Source organism: Heteronotia binoei, chromosome 15 (genome assembly GCF_032191835.1).
Source record: "Heteronotia binoei isolate CCM8104 ecotype False Entrance Well chromosome 15, APGP_CSIRO_Hbin_v1, whole genome shotgun sequence".
Classification (NCBI taxonomy): domain Eukaryota; kingdom Metazoa; phylum Chordata; class Lepidosauria; order Squamata; family Gekkonidae; genus Heteronotia; species Heteronotia binoei.
The window spans coordinates 35,559,880-35,584,492 of NC_083237.1; the positions used below are offsets into that span (position 1 = coordinate 35,559,880).

The 24,613-nt window shown below is 47.2% G+C and overlaps 1 protein-coding gene across 1 annotated transcript in view; it reads left to right on the forward strand.

Annotated features, from left to right (window-relative positions):
• The window catches only part of LOC132584533 (deleted in malignant brain tumors 1 protein-like), a 103,249-nt gene that overhangs the window by 47,959 nt on the left and 30,677 nt on the right, over positions 1 to 24,613 (forward strand). Inside the window, exons 6-9 of the mRNA XM_060256437.1 lie at positions 4,199 to 4,513; positions 16,022 to 16,327; positions 20,362 to 20,676; positions 23,849 to 24,163. Of these exons, the coding sequence (XP_060112420.1) occupies positions 4,199 to 4,513; positions 16,022 to 16,327; positions 20,362 to 20,676; positions 23,849 to 24,163 (1,251 nt within the window). The remainder of the gene's footprint in view (positions 1 to 4,198; positions 4,514 to 16,021; positions 16,328 to 20,361; positions 20,677 to 23,848; positions 24,164 to 24,613) is intronic.

Consider the following 24,613-nt stretch of genomic DNA (forward strand, 5'->3'; position numbering starts at 1 on the left):
AATCATTTCTTCAATATTCCAGTATTAAATAATCTGGTGTTCGAGATTGAGTGTTCAGGCATTCCGATAACAATTAATTGTATGCCAACCGGAAGAGGGCTGTTTTGCAGGCCCTGCGGAACTGTTCAAGGCTCCGCAGGGCCCTCACCTCCTCTGGGAGCTGATTCCACCAACAAGGAGCTGCAATCGAGAAGGCCCTGTCTCTGGTCACTTTCAGACGGGCCTCCTTTGGCCCAGGGATTGTAAGAAGGTTTTGGGACCCCGATCTCAGCACTCTCTGGGGAACATGTGGGGAGAGACGGTCCCTAAGGTAGGCAGGTCCCAGGCCATAAAGGGCTTTAAAGGTCATAACCAGCACCTTGTACCGGACTCGGTATGTTATCGGCAGCCAGTGCAGTCCCCGAAGCCCCGGCTGAATGTGCTTCCATCTAGGGAGCCCTAACAACAGCCGGGCAGCGGCATTCTGCACTAGCTGCAACTTCTGGGTTCAGCACAGGGGCAGCCCCATGTAGAGGGCATTGCAGTAGTCCAACCTCGAGGTGACCGTTGCATGGATCACTGTTGCCAGGTCGTCGTCCTCCAGGAAAGGAGCCAACTGCCTTGCCCGCCTAAGATGAAAAAATGCGGACTTGGCAGTGGCCGCTATCTGGGCCTCCATAGTTAACGTAGGCTCCAATAGCACCCCCAGGCTCCTAACCCTGTGCGCCGCTGACAGAGGCACACCATCGAGGGCCGGTAAGGGAATCTCCCTCCCCGGACCACGGCGACCCAGGCAAAGGACCTCTGTCTTCGACGGATTTAGCTTCAGCCCGCTCAGCCTGAGCCATCTAGATACGGCCTGCAATGCCAGGTCCAGGTTTTCTGGGACACAGGCAGGCCGTCCGTCCATAAGTAGATAGAGCTGGTTGTCATCAGCATACTGGTGACAACCCAGCCCATATCTCCGGGCAATCTGGGCAAGAGGGCCCATGTAGATGTTAAACAACATCGGGGAGAGAACTGCCCCCTAAGGGACCCCGCAATCCAGCGGGTACCTCCGGGACAGTTCACCCCCAATTGCCACTCTTTGTCCCCAACCCTTGAGGAAAGAGGTAAGCCATTGTAGAGCCAACCCCTGAATCCCCACGTCAGCGAGACGGCAAGTCAGCACCCGATGGTCGACCATATCGAACGCTGCCGATAGGTCTAACAACATCAGTACCGCCGAGCCGCCTCAGTCCAGATGCCGCTGGAGATCATCCACTAGGGCAACCAGCACTGTCTCCATCCCATGACCCGGGCGAAAGCCCGACTGATGGGCATCAAGGACAGAAGCATCCTCCAGGAAGCTCTGTAATTGCAACGCCACTGCCCTCTCAATGAGTCAAAATAAACAGAGGTCTGAGAAATGGGTGCTTCACACAGGTTGCCTCCACAAAGGGGTGTGAAAACAAGCCTCTTGAGATGGCAGAGGCAGCATAAAAGCAGGTGGTAGGGATGCCAGCCTCCAGGTGGGACCTGGGGATCCCCTGGAATTACATCTCCTGAGTACATAAATCTGTACCCCTGGTGTTCTGGAGGGTGGCCTGTGTGGCACTGCACCGCACTGAGGTCCCTGCCTCTCTAGGCTCTATTCTTTGATCTCCAGGAGTTTCCCAACTGGAGTTGGCAACTCTTCCCCCTCATCCCCTGTCAGTGGCCAGGGTGGACCTGGCAAACCCTAGTAGGTGGGAATGGTGCTCATGTGGCTTCCCCCGTACCATGCTGTCATTCCCCCCTGCTTCTGTCACCTCAGTGCAGAAGTACTAACAAGCAGGGCTTTTTTTGAGCAGGAACACACAGGAATACTGTTCCAGAGAGCCAGTTTGGTGTAGTGGTTAAGTGTGGGGCCTCTTATCTGGGAGAACTGGGTTTGATTTCCCACTCTTCCACTTGCACCAACTGGAATTGGATTTATATCCCGCCCTCCACTCCGAAGAGTCTCAGAGCAGCTCACAATCTCCTTTACCTTCCTTGAGTTAGCCATAACTATTGCAGGAGTTGTCCTTGAAAGGGCAGCTGCTGTGAGAGCCCTCTCAGCCCCACCCACTGTGAGGAAAAACCCCTTATAGAACATCGTAGTCACCAACTTGGTTGCCAGAGCACCTGGAGAAGTAGCTCACACACGTCTGGCCAGAGAGTGTGAGTGAACCTATCCAGGGGCGAATGGGACTTATGCAGTACTAGCAGCCATAATGCTACAAAGGCACTTGAGACCGGTACAAGAGTGCCCACCAGGAGAACAGAAGGCTTGTCGTTGTTCTGTATGACGTCCATCTCGGCCATGGAGCAGAGGAGGTTGCGCCACCAGGAGCTATCCAGGCGAACGGTTTTGAAGCACCGACCATGGAATCCACTGCGGAGGGCTAACACCACATGCAGCTATCTTCCTACCATGCCAGACTCCATTCCAGCGAAGCGGACGGCTCACGTACTCACCATATGTCACCTGTGACTGCAGGCAATCGACCCACCCCAGGCGTGGACAACTGTCCAACCGCCACTGTCTTTGTCCAGCGAAACCTTGGACAAAACACTGTGACAATAGAAGATTGGAGAAGAGGAAGAACCTCTTCACCCGGAGCCAAGTGTCTTTTTACCGACTGGGTGTTATCTTAGATAACAATTTGGCCACCTATTGTCATCACCTCGGCCTAGTTCAAACCACTCCCATGAACCTCCACTCCAGTGATTTCCCCCATTCTTCTTTGTACTGTCACCTTGGAGCATCCCCACCCTGGTCCATTTCAACCTGAGAGTTCACTCAGGTAACCAGGACCCAAGCCTGTTCATTGGTCAGTTATGGGCACCCAATTAGGTGCCACCAATTAACTTGCTATTGGCTATAGCAGTAGTCAAGCCCTTATGGTCACTGCGAAGCCTCCCCTTTTTGGGAGGTCATGCATCAGCTGATCACCTTCCTCCTCCCTCATACCTCCCATTCCCTAAGGGCTCAAGATAGTCCTTATAACCTGTGGACTAGCTACCCACAGGTGTGCTTCTAGCAGTATCCCAATTCCGCTGTCTAGATCCATCCCCGATTCTAAGGCCAAGTTTCGGGTCCCCTCTCCCAATTCCTCACTCGTCGCCATTGGAGTCTTCCTTGAAGACTACGATCGGTAATCGTCTACCCATGTGTTTCTCTATATCTCTATCTAATTTTCTTAGGACTGTATGTATGATTTCATGAGTATTTTGATCTTTTGTGTGTGATCTATAATTTTCTAGAATAAATTTTAATTGTTTTTACTTAATTAGTGTCCCTGGTATATTTGAGCAATAGTTTCTGGACGTGGAGCCTGTATATATAGACTCTTGTTCCTTTTAAAGTCAAGTGCCCACCTGACAATTCCCCAACCTCAGTTTTGAGGGCATTTTGGCTTACACCACCTCACAGGGTGTCTGTTATGGGGGGGGAGAAGACATAGGAGATTGTAATCCGCTCTGAGTCTCTGATTCAGGGAGAAGGGCGGGGTATAAAACTGCAATTCTTCTTCTTCTTCTTGGTGGCAGGAGGTGTGGCCTAATATTCAAATGAATTCCTGCTGGGCTTTTCTATAAAAAAACACCTGTGTGAAACAGTAGTGACATCAGGGGGTTTGGCCTAATATGCAAATGAGTTCCTGCTGTGCTTTCTCTACAGAAAAAAAACCCTGTCAAGAAGACAATAATCTGCCTGGCTTCCCATCACAGCCCCCTTCCCTTTCCCCTTCCCTGCTGAACTATGGTATACTGGGGCAAATTTAAAAGGCATTTCAAAAAGCAGAAAAGGGGGTGGGGATGCAGAGCTTTGCTCCACTCTGTAAGGACTGTAGGCAGAGTCCACATGGAGTGACCCACAGTCACTCGACAGCTGTCAAAATTTATCTGGATTAATATTTTTAAACAAAATCTAGCTTCTCAGGGAGGGGGGGAATACAGGAGCCAACAGAATATTGAAACAGTAATCACAGAGATCTACTTTGGGATGTGTACACTTGCTTTCTCCCTTTCTCTCTTTTTAACTAAATGCAATTTTTAAAAAACAAATGAATGAAATATACAAAGAAGAAAAAGAACAATATAAAATCTAACATGGCCAAATGGTACCATTAAACTCATGCCAATGGGAATGAAAGCAAGAGAGGATGAGGAACTGCAGGTGAGTGTGGAGAACTAACAGTTCCTTTAACTGTTTCAGATCCAGATGAGATCAGATTGGTGAACGGTTCGAGCCGGTGCTCCGGGAGAGTTGAGGTACTCCACAACCAGCAATGGGGATCTGTGTGTGACGATGACTGGAGTGTCCAAAATGCCCAAGTTGTCTGCAGTGAACTTAACTGTGGAGTAGCCCTGTCAGCCCCGCGTGGTGCTCATTTTGGAGAGGGATCTGATCACATCTGGCTGGATGATGTCAAATGTAAAGGGACAGAAGCTGCCCTCAGGGACTGCCGCCTAAAGCCTTGGGGAGAACACAACTGCAACCATGGAGAAGATGCTGGTGTGGTGTGCTCAGGTAATGGGGTGGGTGGATACCAGAGGGCCCTGAACTGTGATGGCTGACTATTGGTTACAATGCCCGTGGCCACTGGTGGGATTCAGACGGTTCGCACCGGTTCTGCTGAACTGATACCTAATGTGCTATCGGTTCGGCAGAACCAGCCCGCGCGCGTGTATCTACTGCGGCACGTGGGGCACCTGCTTGTCTGGCTGCTGTTTGCTGCTGCTGCTGCCGCCGCCGCCGCCAGCGCCACGCAGGGCTGCTGAAGCTAAGACTCCTTTCCGTTCACTGCCGGCTCCAGTCTCCTCCTTCCCCCGCCCACTTCCCCTCCATCACCCAACAACATTAATTTATTTGAATACCACCACTGCCCGTGGCCATGTCTGTTTGTTAACAGTAGCTTTTTCAAGAAATTTGTTCTGAAAACTGCTCATCTGCTAAATAAAAGGCAGCAGAATGTTCTGAACAGGAAAGGTTTGTTCATCTGCTCACAGAAAAAACAACATGCTTACCTTTAGACTGAAGTGGTCTGGCTTACTTTTTTTTTTAATTATTATTTTTATTAACTCTTATAATGTTGAGCATTAAAACGTATGTTTGTTTCATTTACAAAAAGCCCTTCCACCCCCCCATCCCTCTCCATCTACTCTTAATCTTTCCCCCTCAGTGTCAAGTCAGCTGAATTCAATAACGAGTCTTTGGTTGAAACAAAGTAACTAGTTTATTGAAAGCAGAAATGAAGACCATGATAGAGATTGAAGGACTGGGGTACATGGACAGTAACCAAGCATTTAAAGTATAGATCAAAGGATTCCTACGGGCGGGGCACTCTATGCAGTATATTTTCGCACAAGGATGTTACTCCCTCGTTCCCAAGCCAAGGCCTTGGCGCTTAACACTTCCACAGACACCCAGCTTGAGAAGGCTCCACAATCTTGTTCACATATCAGCATTTCAAAGCAGACTACACAACAAAGGCATAGCTAAGATGAGGAGGGGGGGAGGAGAGGTAGCTAGCAGCATCGGTGTTCAGTAAGAGCCCAGAATCCCTTGCTTCTGAACCAGAGTTAGACAACATGTTAATAACAATACAGCAGACTTGACATACTGCCCCCCTAAGCCCCCCCTACGGCGCGGGCTCGAGGTTGCTCCTGATTATGGCCCTGTGTTTCAGAACTGTGCTTCGTTGACTCTGATTGGTGCCAATCGGTCGAGTGCGGGCTTTGACGAAGTAAGCTGCAATGAAATACAGGGTGGATTTTACCAAGAGCCGGAGGCAAATCTAATTCCACCGTTACTGGGTTAATTACCCGCTTGATCTAAAAGGGCCCCATGAATTTAAAAGCCAGCTTCCTGGATGATTGGAAAAGGGGTAGATTTTTCGTTGACAGGTTTACTGAGTCCCCAACTTTTAGTTGCCAGACTGGCACGTGAGACTTGTCGTATTGCCTCTTGTAAGCCTCTTTTGCTGTTTTTAAGTTTTCCTGGATAGCTGGCCAGCACTGGCTAGGTCCCTGCCGCCATTGCTCGAAGGCAGAGCCCGTCCCTGGACCTTCCCCCCCCCGGCAGCATCGGGATTGGTTTTCCCTCATACCCAAACACTGTGGAGAAGGGGGAGGCTTTAGTGGAACTGTGAGCACTGTTGTTATAGGCATATTCTGCAAAAGGGAGGAGGTCTACCCAGTCGGACTGGCGTTGACTCACAAAGCATCGCAAATACTGTTCCAGCACCCCGTTCACTCTCTCCGTCTGTCCGTCCGTCTGGGGGTGGTATGCTGAGCTTAGCCCCTGCTCCATTTCTAACAGTTTGCAGAACTCCCGCCAAAAGGTGGCAACGAACTGAGGCCCCCGGTCACTAATAACTTTGTCTGGAATTGAGTGGAGTTTGGCCACGTGATCAAAGAATAGGGCGGGCAGTTTCTTGGCTGTGGGTAATTGGGCACAGGGGATGAAATGGGCTTGTTTTGAAAACGTGTCCACCACCACCAAAATGACTGTTTTCCCCCTCGACGAAGGGAGTTCTACTATGAAATCCATGGACACAATGGACCAGGGGCGTTTGGCTGTTTCTAGTGGCAGCAAGATACCCGGGGGCTTCCCTCCCCTCTTCTTCGCCATTATGCACACCGGGCAACCGGTCACAAATTCTGACACGTCCTTTCGTAGAGACAGCCACCAAAACTGCCGGTTCACTAAGGGCAAGGTTTTTACATAGCCAAAGTGACCGGCCAGCTTGGACGAATGGCACAGTTGCAAGATTTCCCTTCTCAGTGACATCGGTATGTAGAGTTTCTCCCCCTTGTACTACAACCCGTCCTTTCCCTTCTGCACCCCCTCGGGCCGCCCACCTCCCTCCCTCTCGGTCTCCAAGGCGATGCGCTCGCGGCTGAGCCCGTCTAGCTCCCTCCTTTTCTGTGAGCGGGTGGTGACCATGGCCGCCACTTGCGTGGGGGAAATTAGCGAGTCAACCACCTCTTCCCTCTGACTTTCGTGTTGCGGGAGCCTGGATAGGGCGTCGGCTAAGAAATTCCGGGTCCCTGGGATGTGTTTTAGGGTGAAATCGAACTTTGAAAAGAATCCTGCCCACCGGATTTGCTTTTCACTTAATTTCCTCTTCCCGGTGAGGGCTTCGAGATTTTTGTGATCAGTCCAGATCTCGAATGGCACCTTAGCTCCCTCCAACCACGATCTCCAGGTTTTTAGTGCAAACATGACTGCGAAAGCCTCCTTGTCCCACACTGACCAATTTCTCTGCTCGTCAGAGAACTTCCGTGAGATGTAGGCACAGGGCCGTAGCTTCCCCTCCCCATCCCTCTGCATGAGAATGGCTCCTACGGCGACGTCGGAAGCGTCGCATTGGACCACGAAGCCTTTTTGCTCATCCGGGTGGCTCAGGACTGGCTCGCTAGTGAACAGTTGCTTGAGCCTGTCGAAAGCCACCTGGCAAGCAGGCGTCCAGTTTAGCTTGGCCCCGGGGCGTTTCGCGTCCTCCCCCTTCCCCTTTGTCCTGAGGAGGTCAGTCAGGGGTAGGGCGATCTGGGCAAACCCCTCAATGAATCCTCTGTAAAAATTGGAGAATCCGAGAAATGATTGGAGCTGTCTACGTGTCCTCGGGGGAGCCCACTCTAAGACCGCCTGGACTTTCGCAGGGTCCATGGCTAGTCCGTCCCTGGACACTCGGAATCCGAGGTAGTCCAATTCAGTGCGGTGAAATTCACATTTAGACAGTTTGGCATACAGCTGGTGCTCTAGCAGGGTGGTCAGCACCTCCCTCACCAATTTTACATGGGACTGCTCATCCTGCGAGTAAATAATGATGTCATCCAGGTACACCACCACCCCCTTGTACAGAAATTTTCTCAACACATCATTTATAAAGTTCATCAATACCCCAGGCGCCCCCTGCAACCCAAACGGCATAACCAAATACTCAAATTGTCTCATTGGGGTGTTGAACGCCGTCTTCCACTCATCCCCCTCTTTGATGCGCACTCGGAAGTACGCATCTCTCAAGTCGAGTTTTGTGAAGATTCCCCCCCCCCGCCACCGTGTTCAATAAGTCTTTGATGAGGGGGATGGGGTAGGCATTGGACATTGATATCGCGTTTATCCCGCGAAAGTCAGTACAGAGTCTAAGCGTATTATCCTTCTTCTTTCTAAACAAAACTGGGGCCGTGTGGGGGGCCGTTGCAGGTCTGATGAAACCTCTCTTCAAGTTCAAGTCTAAGAATTTGCGCAGTTCCTTTTTCTCAGGCCACCCCATCTGGTAGAGTTTGGCCCGGGGCAGACTTTCCCCGGGGATTAGCTCTATAGCACAGTCTGTGTTCCGATGGGGGGGGGGTAATTGGTTGGCCTCCCGCTCGCTGAAAACCTCCATCAGGTCGCGATAGGCACTCGGGACCTGGTGCCCCTCCTCTACCAGGACGCACGCCCTCTCTCGGGTGGCGGGCGCTCGCGGCCCCCATGCCGGGTTCCATAGGTGCCCGCTATAGTCTGGGTCGGGGAACCTGATGGTCTGTGCCTTCCAGCGGATAAGGGGCTCATGTTTTTCTAGCCACCCCACTCCCAACACCACGGGATAGCCGCACGCTTGGGCAATGACAAAAGTCTCCAGGTCCCAATGGCCCTCAGTCCCCAAGGGGCATGGCTCTGTTTCCTGCGTACACGGTTCCCCCCCATCACCGACTCGTCCATCTGCTCAAACAACATGGGGTGGGGCAGTTGTGCACGCTCCAGTCCCAGGGCCTCCACCACCTTGGGGGAGATTAGTTCTCGGTTGCACCCTGAGTCTATGAGGGCTCAAATCTGCAGGAATCTTTTCAATTTTGGGTTCAATAGTTTTACCATCACAAAGTACAGTCTTCCCGTGGTTTTTACCGTTAGTGGAGCCTTTTCCCGATCGACCTGCTGGTTGGCACCGCTCAAAGCAGGTCGGAGTCGTTTCCCGCCGGCTCCTCTTCCCACGCGAGGTCGGCCAGTTCCGCGGACAGGCGGACCTCTTCTTCCTGCAGCTCCTCCTGCACCATCAACGCGCTGCTTTTCGCCGCATCCTTAGGGCGGCCAGGGGCCTTCTTGGGGGCCGGGGTGCTCTGCCTAATTGAACCCGGCGCCGGGGCGGTCCCAGAGGGAGGCTGAGGGCAGTTGGAGGCGAGGTGACTTGGGTCGCCGCACCGGAAGCAATGGCGGGGCCCCGCCGGCGTGACCGCTGGCGGTTTCTTGGCTTTAGGGGGGTCGACCTTCCCCGGGGTGGTCTTGGGTCCCTCCTTGCCCGCCGCCAGCGCCTGGCGCAGCATGGCCACTCTTTTCAGGTTGGTTTCCACCTCTCCCGCGAGCTGGATCCACCCCACTAGCGTGTCTGGTTGGGCTTGGGTGAGAGCCCGATCCAGGATGCTGGGGTTCAGCCCGTTAGTGAAGTGCTCAATCTTCATCACTTCGTTCCAGTTCCGGGCTCGGGCGGCGTTCGCCTGGAAATCTGCCGCCTATTCTCGGATGGATCGGGCCCCCTGCTTCATGTTCCGCAGCGCTGAAAGCGCTCTGGCCTCTTGCAGGGGGTCCTCGTACTGGGTCAGTAGAGCTTGCACGAACGTGTTCACGAAGTGCAGGAGCGGGCTGTTGGTTTCGCACAGGCTCACATACCACTTCTTAGCAGGACCCCACAGCTTCGACCCCAAATAGTCCACTCGGCTCACCTCATCAGGGAACAGATCTCCCCAGTAGTACATGTAGCTATTCGCTTGGATTGCAAAATAGTTCACTTCCTCCGGATCCCCGTCGAAAGTTGCATCCAGCTCTCGACCCCCCCCCCCAGGTCTCGCTGTCTGGCCGGGGCGGGGGGCGCCGCCGGCGCTTGGGGGACCGCTGGGGCGTCGGGTGGAGGTTGGCTCGGCCGTCCTCGTGGCCCCGCTGGCACCGGCTGTTGCTGGCGGGTCCCGGTTACCCCCAACACTCTCCCCAGCTGGGCGGTTAGGGTCTGCAGTTGTTCCTTGAGGTCCTTCACTGCCCCGTCGACCTCGCGGCGGACCATTGACCGGAACATCTGGTAGTCCTCGTCGGGCGGGTCCTTGGGTTTCGGCCCCCCGTCCTCCTCTTCACACTCCGCACCTTCGCTCCCGCTGCCCGGGGCTTGTGTCACGGTCGCCTCGGCTCCTTCCTCTGGCTCGCCCGGGTTGGTAGCCGCGGCTTCGGCCAGCTGCACCCGCCTGGTGTGGCGGGTCATGATCACCTCCCGGCGGATCGGGGCCTGGTCCATTAGCATGGTCGAGGTCCTCGTCTGGTATTGCCGGGGAGTAACTACCAGCTGAAACTGGGGAGGGGAAGCCGCGGTCCTTCTGGCAGTGTGAATGTGCCAGGGTGTCTCGGCCCCCTCCGCTCTTGTTGGGAGTTCTCCGTTGTCCGGAGGCTGGTTGGACATTGCCTTTTCAGTTGCCGGAAAGGTTGAACTCCAAAATAGGGAGTCCTTCAAAATGTCAAGTCAGCTGAATTCAATAACGAGTCTTTGGTTGAAACAAAGTAACTAGTTTATTGAAAGCAGAAATGAAGACCATGATAGAGATTGAAGGACTGGGGTACATGGACAGTAACCAAGCATTTAAGGTATAGATCAAAGGATTCCTACGGGCGGGGCACTCTATGCAGTATATTTTCGCACAAGGATGTTACTCCCTCGTTCCCAAGCCAAGGCCTTGGCGCTTAACGCTTCCACAGACACCCAGCTTGAGAGGGCTCCACAATCTTGTTCACATATCAGCATTTCAAAGCAGACTACACAACAAAGGCATAGCTAAGAGGAGGAGGGGGGGAGGAGAGGTAGCTAGCAGCATCGGTGTTCAGTAAGAGCCCAGAATCCCTTGCTTCTGAACCAGAGTTAGACAATATGTTAATAACAATACAGCAGACTTGACACTCAGCCACGGGCACAAAGTCTTGATCTTCCACTGAACGTCCTTCCTTCTTTGTTCCGACATCCAATCTAAATAGAGCTTCCATCTGGACTCGATTTCCTTGGCTTTATCTTCCCACGTTGAATCCTTATTGATTGATGCCATGATGTCAGACTGTATAAAATCAAACAAATAATTGTGCCAGATATCTATTGACCATTTACTTTTATCTTTCCAACCCATAGCAATGACCGCCTTCCCCGCTAATATCATTGCCTTGGCAGGGTTTTGAGTGGATCTATTTAGTACCGGACTTCCTATTGTACTTAACAACATCAGGTTAAAGCCGATGGTTAATGTTACATTACAAACTTTTCTGATAATTTCAATAATTTCCTGCCAGAAGGGCTTAACCTCAACCATTCCCACCACATATGTGCGAACCAACCCTTAGTTTGTTTACAATGCCAACACTTGGAACTCATTCCTGGGAATGTATTGGCTAGTTGTGCAGGTGTCCTATACCATTTTGTAAGGAATTTATATTCCAGTTCTTTAAATTTAATTACTTTAATCCCTTCTAGACCTTCCAGAATTTTCCCAGCCAACCTCTCTGTTATCTGGCCTTCATGACTCCAATTCTTTTGTAAATATTCTATTGTTTTATCTTTGTTTGATATCATTTTTCTATATAATAACCCCACTAGTCCCTTCCTTTGTTTGGTCAAAACTTTGTATATCTCTTCCATTGGTGCATCTAACCAGAGCTCTCCCTTTTCACTGATCTTTTTGACTGCCTTGTGTAAGCCTGCTATTTTTAACCAGTATTGTTTACCTATCTCTTCTGTAATTTCCTGTGAAGGTTTTAGTTTACCGCCCCTAAACATATCATCCACTCTATAATAGCCTTTATTTTTTAACCTTTCCCACCATTTTATATCTTGCACATCCTTAACAATAGCTTCTAGGGGTGCCCATCTTGAGACCTTTCCTAACCACTGAGGATACCATTTCATCCAGGTTTCCAAAGATACTCTTCTGGGCCCTAATACTGCTTTTAAATCTTTTGTCGACACTATAGAAAAGATACCAAATCTTTCAATACCTCTATTCACTGCATTCTCAAAGTTAGCCCACTTCTGTACCTTTTCCTCACTCAGTTCTAATAGCGCTCTTAGTTGAAAGGCCTCATAGTATTTATTTAAGTCTGGGATTCCCCAACCTAATTCTGATTTAAGGTTATATAAAGTTCTCTTATGAAACCTACAATTTTTGTTATTAAAAATCCACACTTTAAATGCTTTATTCCATTGCTCAATTTGTTTTTTCCTCAAACCTAGGGGCAACGTTTGGAATAGGTACATTAACTTTGGTAACCAGAACATTTTGAGGGATCTTATTCTAGCTGATATCCCTAATATTTTATGGTTCCATTTATTCATATCTCTCTCTATTTTCTTTCATACTTTACGATAGTTTTCCTTTATCATTTTATCAATATCTTTTTGCAAAACTATTCCTAGGTATTTAAGTCTCTTAGTCCCCATTCCTATATTCGTAATCCTATTTATTTCCTGTCTTTCCTCTCTATTAACTTTAAGGTATAGAATTTCTGATTTTGCCATATTCACTCCTAGTCCTGAACACTTTTCAAAGTCTTCTAAAATAATCTTGATCTCTTTAACACCGTCTTTAGGGTTTGACATAATTACAATGATATCATCCGCGAATAAATTAATTTTCATTTCTTCCTTACCCAACTTATACCCCTCTATTCTCCCCGCGTTCCTAATACGTTCTGCTAATTGTTCTATAGCTATTATAAATATGAGCGGGGAAAGTGGACAGCCTTGTCTTACCCCCCCTTGCATCGGAAGCGCGTGTGAATGTTCACTGTTGTCCCTTACTTTTGCATTGCCTCCTTTGTATATCTCCTGTATGGCCTGTAAAAACCGTTCCTCTAGACCTATCTTCTTTAATATTTGCCACAAGTATTCGTGTGAGAGAGTATCAAAAGCTTTGTAAACATCCAACTTTAACAAACCTATTTTTTTCTGTTGACCATGGTATAATACGTTTAAGATATTTCTAATGGGATGAGCAATAAATCTACCCTCGATAAAGCCGTATTGATCCCCTTTTACAATTGACGGGATAACTCTCTTAAGTCTGTTTGCTAGTATCTTGGCAAAGATCTTATAATCTTGGTTTAATAAACTAATGGGCCTATACAAACCTACTTCTTCCGGGTCTTTCTGGGGTTTTAATATCAAAATTATTTCTGTTTTTTTCCATGTGTCCGGGGCTTTCTTCCCTTTTAAGACTTCGTTAAAAACTACCTGCAGTTCGGGTGCTATAATTTCTACCATTTCTTTATAAAAGTCAGAAGTAAAGCCATCCAGCCCTGGTGATTTACCTTTTTTGAGACCTTTTATTACTTCCTTTATTTCCTGAAGTGTGATCTCGCCCCCCAGTAAAGCATTCGCTTCCTCCTCTAAGTTTAGCTTAGGCGCTTCCCACACCTCCGTTATATTCTTTTTCATATATAACTTTTTATAGAAGACCTCAAATGCCCTAGTGATTTCCTTGGACTTTTGTGTTGTATTATTATTAATTTTTATACTTCTAATTGTTTGTTTTGCCTTTTTTACCTTCAAGTAGTTAGCTAACCTTTTTGCTGTATTAATACTGTTCCTCTGGAAGTCATTCCTAACCATTATTTCCCTTTTCCACATTGTTGCCGTATCTAGAGCATCCAACTGTTTTTGAATCTCGTTAATTCTAATCTGTAAACTAGGGTTATACTTTCCCATTATTTCTTTTTGTAACTTCCCCAGTTCCTTAAGTTTCGATTGCCTTGATTTGTACCATTCTCTTTTTATGTCCTTTTCTTTTTTAATCAGATGGTCCCTTATAACTGCTTTAGCAGCATCCCATAATATATTAATGGGCACCGTGCCTCTGTTTTCCTTAAAGTATAGTTTTAACTGTGTCGTTAAGTATTCCCTGTCCTCTTCTTTTGCCATTACCAGATTGTTATATCTCCAGGGTCTGCTTGTCGAGGATAGCTTTAGTTCTAGTTCTATACTTAAAGGGGCATGGTCAGATATCAAAATTGGATGGGTCTTGATCTCTTTTACAGCCATGTTATTATTTTTTTCCAGGATTATATAATCTATGCAGGATGCTGTTTTATGCCTACTAGATATATGTGTCGGGCTGGGTCTCATATCGGTAAACTCATGAGCGTCCTTCAAGCCCCATTCTCTTAGCTTAATACTATTATTCCTGGTTATGTCCATGTTAAAATCACCCACCACAATTAATTCACCCTCTGAAAACTGTTGAATCTTCTTAAAGACCAAGTTTAAAAATTTCCTTTGCCTTTTATTTGGTGCATACACGTTTACTATAGTGATTTTTACTCCTTCCATTTTAAATTTGACTAGCAGGTATCTACCCTCCTTATCTATTAATTTTTCAATGTCCTCCACTTTAATATCCCTGTGAATCAATGTTGCTACCCCTCTGGCCTTGGAAGACCCTCTTGCCTCTGCCAAAACCTGCCACCTCAAGCCTTTAATCAATGGTTTTCTGTCATTTTTTTTATGGGTTTCCTGTAGGCACATCAGGTCGATTCTTTGTTCTCTAGCCATTTTAATTACTCTAAATCTCTTGAGATTTGATGTTAGACCATTTACATTCAGTGAAAGGACTCTTAAAGAGCTAACCATTCTCTTTGTTTGTAGCAATCTTGGGCCCCTCTGGCTGTGGGTACTTAACTTTGTTTCTTACTGAGAACCCACCCCCCGCTCCCTTCCCCTGTGGCACAGACAACTTTCTGGATGAGACAATCATCCCATCTTCCACCTTCCAGAGTGTACGCACCCCGACCCTTCCCCTCTTTCTTCTACCTAAAGTTAGCTCAAATTGTTTTATACTTCCCTTTAGTAGTCCATCCTTGGCCTTTTCTCTTGTCTGTTTGAGCTTCCTTCCCCCGGGTCATCATTAGCATCCACTGCTTCTTCTTCTTCCTCTCTCTGGTCTCTCAGGTCGTCTATGGCGATGCCCAGGTGGGTGAGAAGTTCTGTTGCTTCCTTAGGGTTGCGTGCAACCAGCCTTTTTTCCTCTTTAAATATAATTATTGAGGAAGGATACCCCCAAGAGAATTTAATCTTGTTGTCATAAAGTTTTTGTCCAAAGGGTCTAATTTGCCTCCTCTTTCTAATGGTTTCCTGGCAAAAGTCTTCCCTCACCCAGACTTTCCTCCCTCTAAAGGAGAGGTCCTTCTTTTTTTTCAAGGTCTTGAGTACTGCCTGCTGTGTCTTTTCCCTTGCGAATTTGATTATAACTTCTCTTGGGGCACCTCCATCTTGTCTCTTTTGTAATCTATGAGCCCTCTCAATGTCCTGCGGTTGCAGCGTGACTCCCTGCTCACCAAACCAATCTATAAGAGTTCCTTCCAGAAGTTTGTTATTTATCTCCTCTGAAATCCCTCCCAGTATCAAATTTGCTCTTCTGTTATGGTCGGACAGCTCTGTAAGTTGCGTATTTAACTGGTCAATCTTCTGCTTATTAGATAAAGCAAGCTCATTAGCCGAGTTAGCTATGCTCCGTGTATCTTTGATTTCAGCAGCAAGTTCTGAAACTGCCTCTCTCACTGACTTAATTTCAGATCTTATCTGGTCCTGGGATGACATCATTAAAACCTGGAAAGAAGAGAGTTGCTCAGAGAGCTCCTTAATGTTTTTAGCCACGATTTGTCACTCTTCTGGAGCTACACGCAACCGCTGAGTAATTAGGCTGGGCGTTGCCTCCTTAATTCGATAATAAAAGTTATTATCTTACCCTCTGAGACCCCAGAAAAGAATTCTTACGTTCTCCAGACCTTCGTAAGCAAGCTCCTTCTTCAATTAATCTTGCCAAAGGGCTGTTTACATTCTTTTTGAGCTTTTAAAATTCCAAACCGAAGAGGAGGGCGAGCAGGCAGCCGGCTTCCTCAGCACATGCGTACAACTCCGTGGTCTGGCTTCCTTAGCCACAGAACCAACACACTCTAAACTCTTGCCGGCAATTCGTTTCCCTGGCATGTTGCATTCTTCAATCTTTTCCTGCTTTTTCTCATCTTCTTCCTTCCCTTTAGAACTCAAATTAGTGAATGGCTCAGGTCACTGCTCGGGGAGAGTCGAGATATTCTATGACCACCAATGGGGGACCATCTGCGATGACCGCTGGGGCATGAAGCAAGCTGAAGTCATTTGCAGGGAACTGAGCTGTGGCATCGCATTGAAAGCACCTACAAATGCTTTTTTTGGACGAGGATCAGGACCCATCTGGAAGGATGATGTCAACTGTGTTGGAACAGAAGCTTCTTTCAGCGAATGCACATCGAGCAACTGGGGTCTTAATAACTGTAACCATGGAGAAGATGCTGGTGTTGTGTGTGCAGGTAACATATATTTTGTTCTTCACAGAAGAACAATTCCTTGTCCATCCAAAAACAATACCTTTTAATCTAATTTTTGATGTATGGAGACTGATCTTCTTCCTCTGTAGTGAATGATATCTGCACACTAAACCTGTCTGGGGACAATTTAATCTCTTCCTATTTCGTACAGGTGTCTGACATCATCATAAGGACATTGTGGGGAAGTGACATTTTTCTTTAAAAAGGAATAAGCCCTTCTGAAATCAGGAATAGGGACTCCAGCTGCTGTATTGTGTGATTTGTGCCCAAGTTAATAGCTGTAATGCTGCAATGTTAAAATGTTTGCTACTGAGAGGCAGGGCCGGCTCGCCCACTAGGTAAACTAGGTGATTGCCTTGGGCACCGGCAGGGCGTGGGCGCCAAATTCGGCCCCCCCTCCTCCAGGCAAACACTTACTTTGCCCACTCCCCAGCCTCCTCCTCCCTCCTTTCCCCACCCCATGTCTATTTCAATGCCAAAACGGGGTTCTAGTGCCCCATTCCTGGCTATCTAAAGGTGCACCCCCCTGCTGATCAGCTGATCGGCGGATAAAACCACACTGCAGGGCCACGCTCACGTCCTGAAAGGGCGGCCCCACTGCCACTGACTTCTCTCTACTTCCTTCCCATCCAGGAAGTGAGGAGAAGTCAGCAGCAGTGGGACCGCCCTTTCAAGACACTGGTCCTGGCAGAGAGCACAGCTGAGCGGCATGGTTTTACCTGCCAATCAGCTGATCGCCAGGGGGTGCACCTTTAGATAGCTGGGAATGCTGTGCTAGAGCCCCATTCTTGGCATTGAAATAGACATGGGATAGGGGAGGAGGAGGCACAGCAGGGAGGGAGGAGTCGCGGGAGGGTGTAGGTACAGGGGGGAGGCACGGGAGGTGCTCTGGAGGGGGGCACCAGGCAGTGAGTCTGCCTAGGGTGCCATGCAGCATCGCGCTAGTACTGCTGAGAGGAGGTTCTTATAAAATAATAATAATAATAATAATAATAATAATAATAATAATAATAATAATAATAATAATAATAATAATAATAATAAATTTTATTTGTACCCCGCCCTCCCCTGCCGAAGCAGGCTCAGGGCGGCTAACAATACGATGACCAATGGTGCACCAAACAATAAAACAGTTACATTAAAATGCCCTTTGATCCAACCTCGGAAGAGTGGGAACACCAGTTTCAGGATGGATAGGAGGGCAATCTGGCTGTGTTGTCTTCTGTTTGAGCATACAACTTCACTTTCATACCAAATATATCTTTCCCCTAAGATGTGTTTGCTTAATCCTTCCTATTGTCACTGATTCTCCTCTGCAAATGGCTGCCCCTGATGTTTTCCCACTATTTCTCCCTAGCCAGACTCTGAGATGAAAAGATCACCAGATGGTGGTAGGAATGCACAAATGTCCTTGGAGGGCATTTGCAAAGGATAGTTGAAAGGTTAAGTATCTCCTCCCATATAGATAGATCCAAGTGGGCAGCTGTGTTGGTCTGAACTAGCAATAGAACAATGTAGGAGTCAAATAGCACCTTTAAGTCCAACAACTTTTATTCAGAATGTAAGCTTTCGTGTCCTAGAAGCACCCAAAAACTTATATTCTGAATAAAACTTTGTTGGTCTTAAAGGTGCTGTTTGACTCCTACTTTGTTCTATCTCCTCCCAGTTCTCCCCTAAAAATGATCCCTTCCCATTATTACACACTGGGGCTTTGCCCCTGCTTGATTTGTTCACCAACTCAAAGCTACCTGTGCTTGCCATTGATAATATAACAGTAGCTAGAATATTGAATGAGCAGTTTTGCCTCCTGACAATGGAGCAGCAGGAACACTGGAGGGAGCAAAGGCAAGAGGGCTCATCCCTTTTTACAAACTGTAGGCAAAATTAAATTTATAACAAACGTTATACCCTGCCATTGTCCCCTAAGGGGAAAACAAAACCCCTTACGTTGTTCTCCTCCAGTCCATTTTAGACACACAAAAACCTTGGGCTGTGACTTGTTCAAAGTCAGCCAGCAAGCTTGTGTAGCAGAGTGGGGGCTTCAAGCTGGATCTCCTTGATCCTGGTCTTCCATTCTAACCACCAGGGCATTTCCAGCAGGCTTTGTGTCAGAGGGTCTGGCCTAATATGCAAATGAGTTCCTGCTGGGCTTTTTCTATCAAAAAAGCCCTGTGTGGAACAGGGGGTGTGGCCTAATATGCAAATGAGTTCCTGCTGCGCTTTCTCTTAAAAAAAAAAAGCTCTGCCAAGAAGACAATAATTCAGGAGCAATAAACCAAGAGGACATTCCAGGAGCACACAGGAATGCAGTTCCGCTGGCTTTGTGCCAGGGGGTGTGGCCTAATATGCAAATGAGTTCCTGCTGGGCCTTTTCTACCCCAAAAGCCCTGTGCGAAACAATTGTGATGTCTGGGGGTGTAGCCTAATACGCAAATTTGTTCCTCCTGGGCCTTTTCTACAAAAAAAGTTCTGCTAACCACTATGCCGCAAAAAGAGTCTGATAGGTCAGGGAAGCCGTTCAGCACCCTTGGTTTTGAAAGAGAGGATATTTTCAGTTCTCCTTATCTGAGTTGACTGCCCATGCTGGCTTCCCCTGAGTAAACTTTTGTTTCCACTGCAAATACAGGAGGTTTGTTACTGAGATAATTTATGTCACATTGGTACTCTTCCCTTTATGTTTGGTGCTGAAGACCCACCATCATCCTGAAGCTCGTTGCCTGTTTTTAATCTTTTAGTTTTATTTTCAGATTAGTTATGCTTACCACGCATAGTCATAGCCAGCGATCATTTTGTAGAAAAATAGGTGGTGGAGTTCATCCAGGGATTGTTATGCAGCTGCAATACTATTTAATGGACAAGGAGGTGGAACTCTCAGAAGGAAGAGGTGGAACTCTCAGAAAGGTTCAGGAGCTGTGCTCCTGTGAGCTCCCACTGAATTTGAGGCCTGGTCATAGCCTCTGATACAAAAACATGTGTGGGAAGGTTGGTCTATGGGGACTGTACGGGCCAGGGTGTTCTGATACCCTTCACAATTGGCGCTGCAACTCCCATGATCATTAAGCCTGTGGCTGATTTTGAGGCTCCTAGCTGTATTTTGGGATGAGTTATGCCTTTCACACAACCATAGCTTTCAGTGCATATGGGGGAAGGGATCCAGAGATAACCTGCGTCAGGATATTCTGACCTTGGTCATCTGGAGAACAATTGTAATAGCAGATAATCTCCAGGTGCTGCCTGGAGTTTGGCAAACCTGTGATTTGGCACTGCAACTTCGATTACCACCCTGAAGGAGGTGGGCTGATTTTGAGACTCCTTTTTTTCTGAGGAGTTGTGCATGCCACAGTTGCAGTTTATTTATATGGTTGCCAGTGAAGGCAGGTGAGAGGAACCCATGCTTGGCAGAGTTCTGCCTAGCTTAAGATTCCGTCTGGAAATCTCGATTCTGCAAAGAATAACAACTAATACTGATGTAAGCAAAAAGGAGTCCTTACCCCATTTCTTGAGAGCCTTTTTTCAGTGTCTGGTGCCTTCGGATCAGCGGTCATTTTGTAGATAAAGAGGTGTTGGAGCTCATTTGCATAAGCCACACACCCCTGACATCACTGGAAGATATACTGAAATATAGTTTTTAATATACTAAAATACTAAATTATATCAGCGCAGCATCTCCCTTAAAATGCTTCTTGAATTATAATTGTCATAATAAAACCTTACTCCCATCATACTTTTTACATTACTTTCTCCTACATGGCTGTATATGTTTTGGTTATTTTCACGTTTTTTATGGGGGAAAGTATTAGAAAGTTTGTCAAATCTTAGAGTTCAGCAAAATTCTCACTGGAGGATGGGTGGGTGGGTTGAACAACAGAGTGCAGAAGCAATATTTTTTTGAGGGGGAGGTTAAGAAAGAAAGAGCACAATAAAATTTAGAGGTTCCTGAGCTCTGCTCCTGTGAGCTTCTGCTCCAAATGATGCTTGTTTGGGATGTTTCTTCAGCATCTCTTTTGCCATTTCAGATCCGGCAGAGATTAGGCTGGTCAATGGTTCGAGTCGGTGCTCCGGAAGGGTGGAAGTGTTTCATTTGCAACAATATGGAACCGTATGCGATGACAACTGGGACATGAACGAAGCCATGGTGGTATGCAGGAGCCTTGACTGTGGAACCGCCATAGGTGCCCCACATGGAGCTCGGTTTGGGCAGGGGGAAGATCCTATCTGGATGGATGATTTAGAATGTACTGGGACAGAATCTGCCCTGACTGAGTGCCGATCAAGGCCCTGGGGAATCAATGACTGTGGCCATGGAGAAGATGCTAGTGTTGAATGTTCAGGTGAGCGCATTTGGATGTGAAGTTCTACACTAGTAAAAGGTACTAGAATGTGTAAGTGTGTTATTCCTGATGTAAGCATTCTTCTCAAGTATTTCTGATCTTTGTTTTTTTAAATCATTGACTTCTGTCCTACATTGTTCTCACAGTACCTTTGCCTTCTCTAATGCAAGTATACAGGGCTTTTTTAATAGCAGGAATGCCTTTGCATATTAGACCACACCACTTGATGTAGCCAATCCTCCAAGAGCTTGCAGGGCTATCAGGACAGGGCCTACTGTAAACTCCAGAAGGACTGGCTACATCAGGGATGCGTGGCCTAATATGCAAAGGAGTACTTGCTACAAAAAAAGCCCTGCAAGTATATAGTCTCTGGCCTATTAGCCAGTCTTCACTTTTCATACCACCACTCAGCAAAACTGCAAGTGAACACAGCAAGAGTACATGGGTACTCATGGCAATATTTAAAGGCATTATTGCCATAACCACCCATATTTAAAGGACAGTCTCCTTCAATATGTCCCTGTGTGCCAACTATGGTCATCAAATACCCTAAGGGCTCACAGGGTATTGATGGATAGAAATCACAACAGAAACCTCTGTGTAAAACAGGAGTGGCCAAACTTGCTTATGTAAGAGCCACATAGAATAAGCGTCAGATGTTCGAGAGCAGCTAAATGTCAGATGTTTGAGAGCTGCAGGGGGGAAGGAGGGAGGGAGGAAGAAGGGAAGGAAAATAGATGGGAGAGGAAGAAAGAAAGAAAGAAAGAAAGAAAGAAAGAAAGAAAGAAAGAAAGAAAGAAAGAAAGAAAGAAAGAAAGAAAGAAAGAAAGAAAGAAAGAAAGAAAGAAAGAAAGAAAGAAACTATAACTTTAAATGTATTCTCGAGGCTGCTGTGGGATATACCGTATTTTTCGCTCCATAAGACGCACCTGAGCATAAGACGCGCCTAGTTTTTAGAGCCGTTTGTGTGAATTTAGAGGCATTTGTGTGAATTTTTTGCAGTATTCGCTCCTTAAGACGCACACACTTTTCCCTCCACTTTTTTGGGGGGGGGAAAAGTGAGTCTTATGGTGCAAAAAATACTGTAAATGTTTTAATTAGGGCTTTTTGATAGAAAAAGCACAGCAGGAACTCATTTTCATATTAGGCCACACCCCCTGATGCCAAGCCAGCCAGAACTGCATTTCTGTGCATTCCTGCTCAAAAAAAGCCCCCAAAAAAGTGAGGGCCAAAGACAGAGGAAGCCCATGGCTGCTTGAGCACTCCATAATCTGAAGCACATGACATGTTCATCCCAGAGAAGTCTTTGCCAGCTTTGAGAATTTATTTATTACTTTAGATTTTTATCCCGCACTCTCCGCAAGCAGACTCAGGGCGGCTAACAATTAGTTGAAACATCCACAATCACAATTCAAAATAATAATCTATAATTAAAACATTTTAAAACAATTTATGGCTCTGTTCAGCTACAGTATGGGTGGGATCTTCCTTTTCTAACAATGATCGCATAATGATCGCAATTCCTCAGCAATGTAGGGTGGCAGTCCTCTCCTGGTCTAGATGTTAAAGGCCTGTCGAAATAACTTGGTTTTGAAGGCCCTGCAGAATTGAGAGATATCCTGCAGAGCTCTTATGGCCTCTGGGAGGGCATTCCACATTTCAAGTGCTGCCACTGAGAAGGCCCTAGTCCTTGTGGAACGCAGCCTGGCCTCCCTTGGTTCGTGGATAGACAATAGATGTGTCCCTGAATGCAGTTCTCTCTGGGGAACATGTGGAGAAAAGTGGTCCTGTAGATAGGCAGGCCCCTGATCATATAGGGCTTTAAAGGTTAATAGCAACACCCTGAAATGGACTCAGAACACAATAGGTAGCCAGTGTAGCTCTCTCAGCACTGGTTGAATGTGCTCCCATCGAGGGAGTCCCATTAACAGCCGTGCTGCAGTGTTCTGCACTAGCTGAAGCTTCCGAGTCAGGGTCAAAGGTAGCTCCATGTAGAGAGCATTACAGTGATTTATTCTTGAGGTGACCATAGCATGGATCACTATTGCTAAGTCTTCATGCTCCAGGAAAGGGGCCAACTGCTGAGCCCACCGAAAATGGAAAAAGGTGGATTTGGTAGTGGCTGCAACTTGGGCCCCCATTGTCAGAGAGGACTCCAGAAGCACTCCCAAGCTCTTGACCTTAGGGGCCAGTATAAGTGGCACTCTGTCAAGAGCTGATAAAGGGATCTTCCTTCCTGGGCCACCCCAACTTAGATAGAGAACCTCGGTCTTCGTCGGATTCAGTTTCAACCGACTCCACCTGAGCCAAGATGCTAGGGCTTGAAGGGCCAGGTCTAGATTTTCCAGGGTACGGTCGGACTGGCCACCCATCATTAGATAGAGCTGGGTGTCATCTGCATATTGGTGACATCCCAGCCCATAGCTCCTCACAATCTGGGCAAGGGGGCGCATATAGATGTTAAATCTATATAAGTGGAAGGATAAGTGGAAGACCAGTTGTTTCAAATTATTCTCCCTTTGAAGAGTGGAAGAGTGAATCCCTGAAATGTTGAGAGCCATCTGGACAGGAGAGCCAGTTTGGTGTGGTGGTTAAATGTGCAGACTCTAATCTGGGAGAACTGGGTTTGATTTCCCCACTCAACAACAACAACCTTTATTGGCCTAGCAACTATATTAATAATGGAAAAAGAAGAAGGAACACTTCAAACAGTCATGGCCCAGTCTTTTAATACATTATTTGCCTTATAGATGCAAGGTACAAGAATTTAGCCACAGTTTCAATCACAATTTGATTCCGAGAAGATAATAGAAAAAAACTTTGATTCCGCACTCCTTCACATGCACCTGCTGGGTGACCTTGAGTCACTCACAGTTCTCAAAAGAGCTGTTCTCTCAAGAGCAGTTCTCAAAAGAGCTCTCTCAGCCCCACTTACCTCATAGGGTTTCTGTTGTGGGGAGAAGAATGGAAAGGAGATTGTAAACTACCTTCGAGTGAAAGGCAGGGTATAAATCCAATCTCTCCTCTCCTCTCCTCTCCTCTCCTCTCCTCTCCTCTCCTCTCCTCTCCTCTCCTCTCCTCTCCTCTCCTCTCCTCTCCTCTCCTCTCCTCTCCTCTCCTCTCCACCTTCCTGGTCTCTATGAGATTAATCCTTTTACTGCTTTATTCACAGATGATCTCAGACTTGTAAATGGCTCAAGCCGCTGCAGTGGGAGAGTTGAGATTCGCCCACCCCACAGTGAGCAGTGGGGCACAGTCTGTGACCGTACCTGGGACAAAAATGATGCTGAAGTTGTGTGTAGGCAGCTGGGCTGTGGAAAGCCTGGTGCCATCCTAAGTGGAGCTCATTTTGGTCAAGGATCAGGTTCCATCTGGATTGATGACATAAACTGCAAAGGCACTGAAGATGCTATCACTGAATGCAGTGCAAATACTCAGGGGAACAATAACTGTCATCATGGACAAGATGTAGCAGTTATTTGTTCAGGTAATAATCAATGACAATGGCATTTTTGCAAAAAAGGGGCTAAGATATAATGTACCAAGGGAGGGGGTGAGAGGATCAGAAAATCCTTTTGTGATATGGGGAAGCAGGAAGTCCACAGCACTCCCCTCTCCCTCTACACACACATCCGCCTTGCATCCAAATGCTTTCTCTGCCTCCAAGTTCAGACTTAGAGGCATGGCAGCCTAGAGTTAAGAACACAGAAAACCTAGATGGCTTGGACAGACAAGCAGACATGCTATCGAACTAGTCTTTACCTATTCTAGTATCCCATAACTAGGCAACCAAATCTGCATACTGTGCAACAGTTTGCAAAATATGCCAATACAGTTTATTCGTTGCTTTACTGTTTATCAACACTAAAGTGACCGATACCAGCAAGTACCACAAGAAGTTGGGGAAGGATTGCAGGAACTGTCATTTTACCTGCTT